This window comes from Dendropsophus ebraccatus, chromosome 2 (genome assembly GCF_027789765.1).
Source record: "Dendropsophus ebraccatus isolate aDenEbr1 chromosome 2, aDenEbr1.pat, whole genome shotgun sequence".
NCBI lineage: Eukaryota > Metazoa > Chordata > Amphibia > Anura > Hylidae > Dendropsophus > Dendropsophus ebraccatus.
The window spans coordinates 21,731,436-21,747,053 of record NC_091455.1 but is presented as its reverse complement, the minus strand read 5'-3'; the positions used below and the strand labels follow the sequence as shown (position 1 = coordinate 21,747,053).

General features: G+C 40.4%; 1 protein-coding gene across 6 annotated transcripts in view; it reads left to right on the top strand.

Annotated features, from left to right (window-relative positions):
* COL14A1 (collagen type XIV alpha 1 chain) overlaps positions 1 to 15,618 on the top strand; it is a 115,522-nt gene that overhangs the window by 39,368 nt on the left and 60,536 nt on the right. For all 6 annotated transcript variants that reach the window (XM_069957148.1, XM_069957147.1, XM_069957152.1 and 3 more), the window contains 4 exons: positions 10,218 to 10,373; positions 10,462 to 10,581; positions 11,654 to 11,818; positions 13,651 to 13,812. In XM_069957148.1, coding sequence (XP_069813249.1) covers positions 10,218 to 10,373; positions 10,462 to 10,581; positions 11,654 to 11,818; positions 13,651 to 13,812 — 603 coding nt within the window. The remainder of the gene's footprint in view (positions 1 to 10,217; positions 10,374 to 10,461; positions 10,582 to 11,653; positions 11,819 to 13,650; positions 13,813 to 15,618) is intronic.

Below are 15,618 nucleotides of genomic sequence, written 5' to 3'. Positions count from 1 at the left end.
ATACTCTACCCAATTAGGAACTTCTACCTCTGCACCCGCCATAACAAATATCAATAAGATTTGTGTATTACCTTATGTTTCTCGGGAGCACTGCAGGGAAATTGAACAGTTGCTGCTATGTTCCCACAGATTATAGCTGGGACACTCTTCTAAAATAACAATAGATTTTAGATGATCGCGGGAGCTTCCAGTTCCATGTCCGATCTACCTGGATGTCTGGATCAGCCATTATTGGAGTTAGGATTGTCTATACCAGACAAATTTAGAAAATATTTGAAAAGTAAATTAAATACAAACAGGATTCAGTGCATCTTGAACTGACAAAGTGTCTACGCCTGGTTAAATGATTGCACTTGAACTGACTTGGAGACAGTAAAGTATTTGGATGGAAGCTGAAGTTGACTTTTCCACGTCCAGAATTTAAATGTGGAAATTCCTCGCAGTGAAGTTTTTTAGAATAAATCTAAAAATTTGCCCTTTATTCTCCTTGGCAAACAGCGAAAAGCTCAATGCCATGTGGCACTCTCATTGGTCCTGCCTCATGATGAGCCTTACATCTGTTCAGATTTTCTGACATTAAGTCTTTGTACAGTCACACCGAATCAATAGATGGAATATATATACACTATTTTATTTGTTTCAACAGATGTGTCTCCATAGGTGGGTGAATAAAGTCCAGAACACGATGCATCACCGATCCAACAATCGAGGGGGAGTGGGGGGGTACAAAGGGCGAGTGGAGTCCAAGGCCAAAATCTTAATGGGGGCTGAAAACTGTTGTTGAGCTTTTCCCTTTGACAGTGGAGTATTTATAGGGGGCAACCCATAACCCATATATCTGAGGGACCCCTTAGGCTTCATAAAAGGATAGCACTAATACACATTGGCAGTGCTGAGAAGCGTTAATGGACGGATATATCTTACTAGTGTAGGATCTCCACTGATTTGCATAGTTTTTTGAGATTTGGCAGCAGTGTGTTTACCGACCTATTGGCCCCCTATGCAGCTGCACATATAGTTTGTCCTCCCAGAGTTCGACGTTATAGGAGAAGTAGGATAAATTGGGTAAATTCTGCAGTTTGTATGATTGGAAGACGATGGCCGCCTCAAGCTGTCCCGCTTGTAGTGAATGAAGGCCAATAAATAATCCAGGGATTCCGTACATGAAAGGGGCCGTTGTTGATTGTAGTGATAGTACAGGCCTCCTGCCAAAGGAACTTAATGACAAATTTCCGGCGGCTCTGCTTCAGTCAGCAGCATCTGAGCCCAGTGCATACTGGGACAATGGCTCCCGTTCAGTAACATGAGACGATGAGAACATGCAGAATCCATGGCAGCTACTCCACTTCTGCATTAATGTAACTGAACAGAACAGACTGGAAATCCTACTCTTGATCATATCTACTTATCCGCTAAGACATAAGCAAAAGCATAGCTTCTCCTTTATATTAAGGGAATTGCATAATGCAGAAATTATACAGGTGCAAGGAATTTCATCAGTCCATTATGAGACATATATGGGGCCTGAGTGCCCACCAGAGGAGCCAACGGACCCCAGGCAATGATAGAATAATGGGCCCCATCCTCTAGAGTGATCATGGTGTCCAGCAGAGATTACAACCCCTTTAAGAAACAGAATCTAAACCCTTAGTTACAGTTCTTTATGGCCTCAGCTGAATAGGGTATTCAGAGCCTGAGGGGCCTAGATATATAGGGTTGTAGAGGTGGCATTTGCTACAGGGCGCAAAGGCCCCACAGCACTATAAATTGCACATAGTAGGTGGGGGCCTGTTTTAGATATCACTTTGGCGAGTACAATCCCTTTAAGAAGCAGAATCGAAACCCTTCATTCCAGGCTCATTATAGTATCAGCTGGGGTAATAAGGGCCCTAGGGGCCTAGCTATAGGGTTGCAGAAGTGGCAGTGGCTACAGGGCCCAATTGCACATGGCAGCTGCGGCCTGTTTTAGATTTCACATTGGCGCCTACAATCCCAAAGTTATGTTTCTGATAGAAATGATCCGGGAGACCCACAGTAATCCCCCTTCAAGGCTGGCGTTACCTTCTGATGACCCACACATTTTCACCACTAATAATAGTGATATTACTTTTTTTTTTTCTGTCCAGAACCAACCTAATCCCCGTACTAGACATGGATTTCCCCTAAGACTATGAAAGAAATGGCATTTCCAGACCCTCTCTGTGGAAGCAATATCTTCAATGCATTTTTAGTATTACAGGTTTAACAATTGTGTGAGGGAGCGGATGAAAGAAAGCTTTACTCTATAGCCATAAGGAAAAAAAAATAATAGGTTTTACTTAAGATCTGAAAGATATGAGTGTATGAGTGTATTTTTTGCTGTAAAATTCATAAAAAATTGAGACATTTACCATTATAATAACAATATAATGATATGGCATGTCTATACAATGAAGATATGGTCCTCACCCACATGGCAGAGCTGTATAGCCGTCTACAGAGTACCATGGCCCTGTAATATGGCGGCGCATTCTCCTTTGGGTGGCTTCTGTATTAAACATTCTCCTCTAGAGAAAATGGAGAAAATGGCTCCATACTATAGTATCTGATGGAACGGCCATAGTTTGCCATATTGTAAGGTGCAGATAGAGCCCAGGTACCACTATGGGTGCCCTCTGATGTCTAAAAGTAGATATGGCTAGAGGAGAAGAACCCAAAGCTAAAGTGCGACCCTCAATATGGTGCAGGTGAAACTCACTACAATCCCCCATACCAGGAAAGGAGCCCAGATACTTGTTTGTATGATAGTTGCGAAGGCTGTATGATCATTGCCCATATCTGCCATGTCTGCCCTGTAGACCCATAGCAAAAGAACAAGATGGGTTCCCCATTTCAGGGTGTGTTCCTGTATGCACTCAACTTTTCACACCATGACCAAGGTAAAAAGAACATCATAGCCAAGACAGAAACCTACATAGGTTCACATTGTCTATAAGTACAGGGCCATTGTTACACATTGGTGGCTCCAGTGCAAAGACCCCCAGTGCTAGAGAGAAGGTTATAATGCAAGCATAGTATAGTAATGCACAGTATGGTAAAACTAGTTGTTATTTGGACTGCACATAAACTTGTAAAGTTGTCCCCATACATTGACTGAAATGCCCCCATGCTATAACCTCACATATGGCCCCCACAAATGTCTATAACCCTAGAGTTCTTAATCCAGATCCCGCACCAGATGCTTGCTAAAGATCTCTTGATAGTTCCTGTTATATGGATCCTACCCCTGAGATGGTGCCAAAGATACCCTTGTGTCCCTGAGTAAGTATTGTGTATGGCATATTCAGAATTGGAAATACCTATGCTGCTTTGGGGACCTATCGATGACCATGCATAGGTGAGAGATATTGCCAAAGGAAGACTCTCTAGAAAATTGTTCCTCGACCTATGGTTCTCCAGCTGTTGCCTAAGGCTGTCAGGGCATGTTGGGAGTTTTGGAGAGCCATAGGTTGAGGAACACTGCTCTAGAACACACTCTCTTGGTTCGGTTTCGCTTCACTACGAAGCAAGAAGGGTTAGTGACTCTTATTGACTCCTACCTGTCATCATATCCAGAGTGCTATTCACCTACAGAGCTGCATCCAGACTTCTGCTTTCTTCCAGTTCACTTACTTTTTTGGAAGGTGTGACGTCTGCACAGGCTATACATGTAGGGAAAGCACCTACATCTCCAATGCAAACAATGCATATGCGGAAAACGACTATTTCTCTATTGATTCATAGTGTTTGTATTATCTCATCTATTTATAAAAATTACCATTTTTATCTATTAATCTTACTCTTCTTTATCCCGTTTTAGGCTTACTGGTTAAAGGAGCATCCAAAGCAAAATTTTTATGAATCACCTATGTCTTTAATACCCAATAAGGCCTTCAGGACTCCAAACACTCCAGACGCCATCTTAACTAAAAAAAAAAAAAAATTAAAAATCACGTTTCTGTATTGTTTTGTTGTATTTAACCTCATATTTGCTTTTACAGTTGATAAATCTGATTAAAAAAAAATTTTCCCCCAGGAAATTTGGTAAAAAAAATCTAAAATTTCTTTAAAATAATTTCAAATTCTTTAAAAATGAACAAATTTTCTAATTTGGTGGAAAATAATCTTCAAGCTAATGGCGAATAGTTATCAGTGTGAAAGAAAAATGGAGCAGTTGCCCATAGCAACCAATTAGAGTCCAGCTTTCAGTTTCCTTAGGCCGTATAGAAAACGAAAGTAGTGAAGTAACATAGTAACATAGTAACATAGTAAATAAGGTTGAAAGAAGACAAGAGTCCATCAGGTTCAACCTAGGAAAATCCTACTGTGTTGATCCAGGAAGGCGAAAAACCCCTATGGGGCAGAAGACAAACGCCCCACCACAGGGAGAAACTCCCCCCCCCCTCCCCCGACTGCAATGGCAACCAGAACAATCCCCGGATCAACGTATCACCAGAAATCTAATGCCCATAACTTGTAATATTATATTTTTCAAGAAAAGCATCCAGGCCTCCCTTGAACTTATTTACTGAATCAGCCATGACAACATCATGTGGCAGAGAGTTCCACAGTCTTACCGCTCGTACAGTAAAGAACCCGCGTCGATGCTGATGATGAAATCTTCTTTCCTCTAGACGTAGAGGATGCCCCCTTGTCATTGTTACAGACCTAGGAGTAAAAAGACCACTACAAAAATCTCTGTACTGTCCATTCATATATTTGTACATTGTGATCAGATCGCCCCTAAGACGTCTTTTTTCTAGCGTAAATAACCCCAAGCGTGATAACCTGTCCTGGTACTGTAACCCACCCATTCCCTTAATGACCTTTGTTGCCCTCCTCTGCACCCGCTCTAGGTCAGCTGTGTCCTTCTTATATACCGGTGCCCAAAACTGTACACAGTATTCCAAGTGTGGTCGGACCAGTGATTTATAAAGAGGCAAAACTATGTTCTCATCTTTAGCATCTATACCTCTTTTGATGCATCCCATTATTTTATTAGCCTTGGCAGCTGCTGCCTGGCACTGATCACTAAAGTTGAGTTTACTGTCCACCAATACCCCCAGGTCCTTTTCGGAAGTAGTTTTACCCAGTGTTTTATTATTTAGCACATAACTGTACTTATTATTTCTATGGCCCAAATGCATAACCTTACATTTATCCACATTAAACTTCATTTGCCATTTCTCCGCCCAAGCCTCTAGCTTCTCCAAATCCCTCTGTAATATGATATTATCCTCCTCTGTACTGATTACTTTACCCAGTTTAGTATCATCTGCAAAAATGGAGATTCTGCTCTGTAGCCCCTCTACAAGATCATTAATAAAAATATTAAAAAGAAGTGGACCCAACACTGACCCCTGTGGTACCCCACTAGTAACTAAAACCCAATCTGAATATGTTCCATCAATGACCACCCTCTGTTTTCTATCACACAACCAGTTACTTACCCATTTGCATACGTTTTCCCCGAGTCCCAGCATCCTCATTTTGTAGACCAACCTTTCATGCGGCACAGTATCAAATGCCTTTGAAAAGTCCAGATACACAACATCCACAGCCTCCCCCAGGTCCAGTCTATAACTTACCTCTTCATAGAAGCCGATCAGATTAGTCTGACAGGACCGATCCCTCATAAATCCATGCTGGTGCTGAGTCATAAGATTATTTTCATTAAGATACTCCAGTATAGCATCTCTTACAATCCCCTCAAATACTTTACCTACTATAGATGTTAGACTTACGGGCCTGTAGTTTCCAGGATCACTCCTTGACCCCTTCTTGAATATTGGTACCACATTAGCTATGCGCCAGTCCTGTGGAAGAATCCCTGTCGTAATAGAATCTTTAAATAATAGGAATAACGGTCTGTCTAACACAGTATTTAATTCTTGCAAAACTCTAGGATGGATACCTTCTGGGCCCGGTGACTTATGGATTTTAATATTTTTAAGGCGTTTCCCCACTTCTTGTTGTGTTAGGCAGGTGAGATTTATGGGAGGATTAACATTATCCCTAGTCATATCGTCTGTTATGGGATTCTCCTCTGTGAATACAGTAGAGAAGAATGTATTTAGTAGATTGGCCTTTTCCTCTTCCCCCTCCACCATTACACCCAGATTATTTTTGAGGGGACCAACATTTTCGGTTTTAAGTCTTTTGTTATTTATATAGGTGAAGAACATTTTGGGATTTGTTTTACTTTCTTTGGCTATCCTTCTTTCTGTTGCTATTTTTGCTTCTTTTATTTGCGTTTTACACATTCTATTCTTCTGTCTATAGTTGCTCAATGCTTCCCCACTACCTTCTTGTTTTAGTTGTCTGAATGCTTGTTTCTTATCATTTATTGCACCCCTTACAGCTGTAGTTAACCACATTGGATTTCTCTTATTTCTACTACGTTTATTCCCATATGGTATGTGTCGTTCACACGATTTACACAGGATGCTCTTAAATATGTCCCATTTCTCTTGTGTACTTTTATTTCTGAAGGCATTGTCCCAGTCTATGTTCCCAAGGTCCTCTCTTAGTTTTTGGAAATTAGCCTTCCTGAAATTTAATGTTTTTGTAGCCCCTCTGCTAATCATTTTATTGAAGAATAATTGAAAACTTACTATGTTATGGTCACTATTACCTAGGTGACCCCCCACCTCTATTTTTGATATTCTGTCGGGCCTATTGGTTAAGATCAGGTCCAGAAGGGCCCCCCCTCTTGTTGGTTCCTCTACTAGTTGGGAAAGGTAATTATCTTTTACTATTTCCAAAAACACGCTTCCCTTCCTGGAGCTGCAGGTTTCTGCTTTCCAGTTGATATTTGGGTAGTTAAAGTCCCCCATAATAATGACTTCCCCCTGCTTCGCTGCCGCATCTATTTGTCTTATAAGAAGATTTTCTGATTCTTCCACTATACTTGGCGGTTTATAAATCACTCCTATAAGAATTTTATTATTCTTCGTCCCTCCCCTTATTTCTACCCAAAGAGACTCCACATTATCATCACATATATCCTCCCGCAGAATAGGCTTATGGCATGATTTAACATATAGACAGACCCCTCCCCCTTTCTTATTTTTACGGTCATTTCTGAATAGACTATAACCCTGGATATTAACGGCCCAGTCATAGGTCTCATCCAGCCATGTCTCGCTTATCCCCACTATATCATATTTCTCTTCAACCATTATGAGTTCTAATTCCTCAGCTTTATTAGTGAGGCTTCGAGCATTAGTATACATACATTTAATATATTTGTCCATATTCCCTTTCCTTTTATCACTAGTGACTATTCTAACCCCTCCCGCCGCTCCACCCCCAGTTCCATAATCTAGGCCCAGCTCTCCATCTACTCTGTCTTTACTTACTATATTGTAGTTGCCCTCCCCCCCGGTCCCTAGTTTAAACACTCCTCCAACCTCTTAGCCATCTTCTCCCCCAGCACGGCTGCACCCTCCCCATTGAGATGCAGCCCGTCCCTACCGTAGAGCCTGTAACCGACCGAGAAGTCGGCCCAGTTCTCCATGAACCCAAACCCCTCTACCCTACACCAGCTCTTGAGCCACTTATTTACCTCCCTAATCTCCCGCTGTCTCTCAGGTGTGGCTCGTGGTACAGGTAATATTTCGGAAAATATCACCTTGGAGGTCCTAGTTTTAAGCTTCCTGCCTAAGTCCCTGAAATCATTTTTAAGGACCCGCCACCTACCTCTAACTTTATCATTGGTGCCAATGTGCACCATGACTGCTGGGTCATCGCCAGCCCCTCCCAGTAATCTGTCAGCCCGATCCGCGATGTGACGAACTCGAGCGCCAGGAAGGCAACACACTGTTCGACGATCCCGGTCTTTGTGACAGATTGCCCTGTCTGTCCCCCTAATAATTGAGTCCCCCACTACCAGTACCTGCCTGGCCTGCCCTGAACTCCTGTTTCCCACCTTACTGGAGCAGACACCCCCCTGGCTTTCAGAGGCAGTGTCCTGCTGCAGCAATGCCACCCCTGAATCAACATCCCCCTCATCCGCCAATTTGGCAAACTTGTTGGGGTGTGCCAGATCAGGACTGGCCTCCCTCACACTCTTCCCTCTACCCCTTTTTCTAACTGTGACCCAACTAGCTGCCTCTTCCTCCTGTACCTCCATGCTATCACTCTCTCCCCCATCTACCCCTTGGAGTGCTTGCTCAGTCAGAAGCAGACCCCTTTCCAGTTTGCCAATGCATCTCAATCGTTGCAGCTGCTCATTTAGATCCAGGATCTGGGCTTCCAAACCAGCAACATGCACACATCTCCCACAATGGTATGCACCCTCGATCGGTTGATCAAGGATTGCATACATCGCACAAGTGATTGGTTGCTATGGGCAACTGATTCAGCTCCACTGTTTGATCATTGACTCAGTGGATGACTAAATGTAAATAAATAGGATTTCACAGCCAGAAAATTCTGATGGAACTGTAGTTAAAGGGGTTATAAAAAATTTGAAAAACATGGCTGCTTTCTTAAAAAAAAAAAAAAAAAGGGTCACCTTTGGCCTGTGGTATCTGTGTGGTATTGCAGCTCAGTTTTATTGACAGGTGCTGGTTTGGGAAGAAAGAAGCCATGTTTTCTAATCCTGGATAACCCCTTTAACTTCAGTATCCCAGTCCTGCAGTATAAGACTAGGTATACATAGTGCTGGTGCAGTGCGCCCCAGGTATACATTGCTATTATTAGAGATTAGTGAACCTTGAGCATGCTTGGGTTTATCTGAACCCAAGCGTGCAGCATTTAATTACGTGTGGCTGAAGAAGTTTTCCTGGAAAATGTAAATAGAACCATAGGCCATAGGCTGTATCTATGTTTTCCAGGCAGTCTTAGGGCTTCTGCAGCCACCAATAATGCTCCAAATGCTGCACACTCGGGTTCAGACAAACCCAAGCATGATCAAGGTTTACCCATCTCTAATTTACATCATATCAAAAGACTGATGCTGACATACAGTATACCATTGACTCAACAGCGTAGCCTTTCAACATATATAAATATATATGCGGGAAGTGGCTCAAACATGTTCGGGCCATTAAAGTAAATGGGCCCGCTACTGTATACAACTTATACCTGAGATGTATTGCTCTGCTACAGCGTGAACCTAGCCAAACCGGAACCCAGGAAGCTGAGATACAGGGTGTTATTTGTCGGAAAGATGGCCGTCTCATGAGTATCATATGACAGAATTAAAGGGTTTTTTTCAACATGAAATCTAGGGCTTGGCTATCTTCAGCTCTTCCACAGACATTGAGTAAAGCAGGTATTTGCACTGCAACTCTATTCGGATGGGTTCTTTAAGAGTATCATTCTTAAGTTCTCAGTTAGTCCTATGGTCATACACTTACTCCCTTTCTGTGGATAACCAGTAAGTGTTCGCAGTGTCAATATAATACTCCCCGAGTAGAGATGAGCGAACCTCGAGCATGCTCGAGTCCATCCGAACCCGAACGTTCGGCATTTGATTAGCGGGGGCTGCTGAACTTGGATAAAGCTCTAAGGTTGTCTGGAAAACATGGATACAGCCAATGACTATATCCATGATTTCCACATAGCCTTAGGGCTTTATCCAACTTCAGCAGTCACCGCTATTCAAATGCCGAATGCTCGGGTTTGCTCATCTCTATCCCCGAGTCATTTTTACATTTGCTATATAATTCTGCATTTAAAAAATCCCTCCAATTCCCAAGCCCTCTATAGGTCTTATTCGGCTAAAAAGGCTCTCCAGCCGTCTTCAAACAACGCCCTATATCTCAGCTTCCTGAATTACTGTGACACTGGTTGTGATGTGCTATTTTGGGGAGTTGTCTGGACAGTTCATTGATTTCAATGGAAGTTGTGTAATACTTTACTTCTCCTGTGGAGGCACTGCAGGGAAACTAAACACCTGATGCTGGAATTCCTTCACAATCACAGCTGATCACTGATCCCATGTGATCAGCTTAATGTCAGGGGATGTTTGTAAGTGAATTGTCCAAAGCAGAAGAATCCCTTTAACCACAAATGGTCTGAATCACTATCTAGTTTTTATATATGTAATATTAGTTTATTATCTACTATTCCATCTGCACACCAGATAACAGTGAAATAATATTAATAATAATAATAATAATCATTCTATTACAGTAACCATGCCTCCCACTCCTTCTCTGACCTAATTTTCCCTTTTTTTTATATCATAGATGCTAAATTTTCTTGTAAAACTCCAGCACATGCAGATATAGTGATTCTGGTGGATGGCTCGTGGAGTATAGGACGACTGAACTTTAGACTTGTCCGCCTGTTTATAGAGAACCTGGTCAGTGCATTCAACGTTGGCACCGATAAAACTAGAATAGGTAATGTGACGTTCATTTCTCTCATCCATTTGTCAACATTTCTAGAATTCATCTTCATTGCTCAGTACATTATTTTTTTCTGGTTCAGGTTTGGCCCAGTACAGTGGAGACCCCAGAATTGAATGGAACTTGAACACCTATGATACCAAGGAAGCTGTGATAGATGCCGTCCGTAACTTGCCTTACAAAGGTGGTAACACACTCACAGGTAATGTCCGATGGATTATATATCTAATCATTCTATCTATACATGTTTTTATTTTGGTACATACAATATCAAGATGCAATATTGTATAAGTGAACAGGTATCCTAAATAGATATAGAAAAAAAAAGTGTTTTATATACTTCAAACATCTTAATCTGAAGTATTGTACAAACCTTATTAAGAATACTACTATGAAAAAAATGCTGACACTTCAGGAATATACCTACTATAATACTGCTCCTATGTTTAAGAATATAGCGAATATTATAATACTGCCCCGTATATGCAGGAATATAACTACTATAATACTGCCCCTATATACAGTAATATAACTACTATAATACTGCCCCTATATACAGTAATATAACTATTATAATACTGCTCCTATATACTGGAATATAACTACTATAATACTGCCCCTATATACAAGAATATAACTACTATAATACTGCCCCTATATACAGTAATATAACTACTATAATACTGCTCCTATATACAGGAATATAACTACTATAATACTGCTCCTATATACAAGAATATAACTACTATTATACTGCCCCTATATACAGGAATATATCTACTATAATACTGCCCCCTATATACAGGAATATAACTACTATAATACTGCTCCTATATACAAGAATATAACTACTATAATACTGCTTCTATATACAAGAATATAACTACTATAATACTGCTCCTATATACAAGAATATAACTACTATAATACTGCTCCTATATACAAGAATATAACTACTATAATACTGCTCCTCTATACAGGAATATAACTACTATAATACTGCTCCTATATACAAGAATATAACTACTATAATACTGCTCCTACATACAAGAATATAACTACTATAATACTGTTTGCTATGTAGGAAAATATAACCTAAGTACTATAATACATCCGTGCAGCAATATGCATATGGTAATTACCAGGTAGGATATGGAGAAGCCACAAAATTTGGTTGTGGTTTAGGAAATGTTTGTCATGTTTCGGCCTCCCTATTCCTCTTTCCTCTGACACTTACCTCCTATCCGTTTGTGTCTCTTTGCTTTATTCCCTAGGGCTGGCCTTAACATTTATCCTGGAAAACAGCTTTAAGCCAGAGGCAGGAGTAAGAACCGACCTTCCAAAGATTGGTATTCTGATTACGGACGGAAAATCTCAGGATGATGTTATTCCACCTGCCAAAGCCCTGAGAGACTCGGGAATCGAACTGTTTGCCATTGGTAAGGGCTGAAGGACCGACAATATCATTGTCATTGTATTCTGTATATTTTACTATTGATTTTATAGTAACATAGGGCAGAATACATTGAAGATTATGTAAATACATACCATCAAGCAAAAAAAAAAAAAAAAAGCTTACTCAGTGACAGACGGGTACTGAGGAGCAAGGGCCGATTAGGGCTGATACTCTCTGGGGTAACATACACTTTCTTATACATTTATTTCTATAGCCGTTGTGGGGTTTCAGGGGATTTTTGACTATTTGGGGGGTGGAGGAAAGTTTTGTGTTGCTGTACAAAGTATAGGGGCTGCAAAGGCCTAGAAAAGGTATGTGAGAAATGTTTCCCCTTAGGCGTTACTTTTGATGTGTGATTTCCTTAAGGTGAGGAACATAACTAATTATATGTACTTACTAGTAGATGATATAGTTAAAAGGACATTAAAGGTGAGAGATTAGGTGGTTAAAGTGAATCTGTCAGGTGCAATTGTCGTTCCAAACTGCTGACATTGTTAGATGCTGTTAGGGCAAGGAGACACGTGGTACCTTTCATATATCCAGCTGTGCTTCAGGAACATATCAAAATGCTGGTGCCAGGTGTCAAAGAGGAGTTTCCAAGTCCCTGAAGTACTAAAGGCTGTAACACCTCCTCATAGATAGATAGGTAGGTAGGTAGGTAGGTAGATAAATAGTTCGTAGATAGGAGAGAGAGAGATAGATAGATGATAGATAGATAGATAGATAGATAGATAGATAGATAAATAGTTAGTAGATAGGAGAGAGATAGATAGATAAGCCACTCCTCATAGATAGATAGATAGATAGATAGATAGATAGATAGATAGGTAGATAGATAGGTAGGTAGATAGATAAATAGTTCGTAGATAGGAGAGAGAGAGATAGATAGATAGATGATAGATAGATAGATAAATAGTTAGTAGATAGGAGATAGATAGATAGATAATAGATAGATAGAGATATAGGAGATAGATAGATAGATAGATAGAGATATAGGAGATAGATAGATAGATAGATAGATAGATAGATAGATAGATAGAAGATAGATAGGTAGATAGATAGATAGGTAGATAGATAAATAGTTAGTAGATAGGAGAGAGATAGGTAGATAGATAGATAGATAGATAGATAGATAGATAAATAGTAGATAGGAGATAGATAGATAGATAGATAGATAGATAGATAGATAGATAGATAGATAAATAGTTAGTAGATAGGAGATAGATAGATAGATAGATAGATAATAGATAGATAGAGTTATAGGAGATAGATAGATAGGAGATAGATAGATAGATAGATAGATAGATAGATAGATAGATAGATAGGAGATAGATAGATAGATAGATAGATAGATAGATAGATAGAAGATAGATAGGTAGGTAGATAGATAGATAGGTAGATAGATAAATAGTTAGTAGATAGGAGAGAGATAGGTAGATAGATAGATAGATAGATAGATAGATAGATAGATAGATAGATAAATAGTAGATAGGAGATAGATAGATAGATAGATAGATAGATAGATAGATAAATAGTTAGTAGATAGGAGATAGATAGATAGATAGATAGATAGATAGATAGATAGATAGATAGATAGATAGATAGATAATAGATAGATAGAGTTATAGGAGATAGATAGATAGGAGATAGGAGATAGATAGATAGATAATAGATAGAGATATAGGAGATAGAGAGATAGATAGATATTGAATCTGCCCCACTCTCTGTAGAACTTACCATTTGATGACCTATACTATTTTACAATATCATTTACTAACCCTATTTTTCACTTATATCTGCTCTAAACCATCATAGGTGTGAAAAATGCCGATCTTAATGAATTGAAGGAAATTGCTTCCGAGCCGGACAGTGATCACGTGTACAATGTGGCCGACTTCAATGTCATGAACTCGATTGTTGAGTCGCTTACTAAAACCGTGTGTGAGAGAGTGGAGGACATAGACATAACCCTTAAAGGTGAGAAACAATTAGCTAAGTGTTCCCTCAGCTGCACAAGAAGACGCTGGTGTTATCAATGACACATGGTAGGGGTGGAGGGGGTTACAGCTTTTACATTAGGGCCACGGAGTTCCCCTTACGCCTCTGATGTGGGATGAGAGCTCAGACGTTCCCTGAGTTGAAAGATGAGTTAGAGTGTGTGTACATACATGTTCTACATCCCCGGGCCATCAGATGGCTATAACCCTCTTTATTGGAGGATACATAACGTGACAGTGTAGTCATCTCTTATATTGGACTCCATTCATGACAATAAATCAGCATTACCTATAGCGATGACTCCTTAGTCTTTCATTTTTTTAAGACTTTGCCATTGTTCATCACACTTCAGCCTTACTCCTCCTTTAGGCTACATTTAAGCAATAAAGTCAATAACTACTGAGACGGAATTATTCTTCTATAAATATGTATTTCTGATAGACCAGGCAAGACTCAACCTGAAATGAGACAAGAGGTGACCACCCAGGGTGATTTAGCTATACTCATAGTCTAGCTAAACAGATATGTCTCAATATTGGAGATGAGCGTGACACGGATGTCTCTGCATTTGAATACCAGTGGCTGAAAAAGTTGGATGTAGCCATAGAGAGTGCTGGAAAACATGGCTACAGCTTATGGACTATGGTTAAATCCATGTCTTTCAGGCAGCCTTAGGACTGCTTCCAACTTCCTCAGCCACGAGACTTCCAGGTTTTGACAGATTCGAGCATGTTCACGTTGCGTTCCTCTTTACTCAATACCCAAAGTGGTTTCCATCCATCTAGTATTTGGTTGGGCCTATTCACCTAAAGCTCCTATAGTTCGTTGTGTTCTACTATATCACAGAGACAAGAGGAATAGTTTCTACTTCGATGGTTCAATGCAGAATCAGTACTAAGGTTCAGTCCTAGATACTATGGTGGGAAATGTTGACTCTTGGAAACCCCTAAACAAAACATGGTAGGAAAAATAAACTGTCTAGTCTAAGCTTCTGAATAAGGCAATATGAGCTATAGATGTCCCGTTATTGTATTCCCATCAGTAAAGATAAGTGAACTTACAGTAAATTCTGCCAAACCCGAACCTTATGGCTCGGCCGTTCATTAACGCTGCCTGGAAAAGATGGATACAACTCTAGGAGTCCTTGGAAAAGATGGATACAGCCTAAGGAGAACTTGAAAAAGATGGATACAACCCTAGGAAACCTTGGAAAAGATGGATACAACCCTAGGAGACCTTAGAAAAGATGGATACAGCCCTAGGGAACCTTGGAAAAGATGGATGCTACCCTAGGAGACCTTGGAAAAGATGGATACAGCCCTAGGAGACCTATGAAAAGATTCATACAACCCTAGGAGACCTTGGAAAAGATGGATACAGCCCTGGGAGACCTTGGAAAAGATGGATACAACCCAAGGAGACCTTGGAAAAGATGGATACAGCCCTAGGAGACCTATGAAAAGATTCATACAACCCTAGGAGACCTTGGAAAAGATGGAAACAGCCCTGGGAGACCTTGGAAAAGGTGTATACAACCCTAGGAGACCTTGGAAAAGATGGATACAGCCCTAGGAGACCTATAAAAAGATTGAAAGATTGATACAATCCTAGAAGACCTTGGAAAAGATGGATGCACCCCTAGGAGACCATGGAAAAGATGGATACAGCCCTTGGAGACCTTGGAAAGGATGGATACAGCCCTAGGAGACCTATCACTGTCATTCTTGCCTTTTCCAGGCTGCAGACTAAAGCAATCAACAGCCGATTGTTCAAATTCAGGTTGGG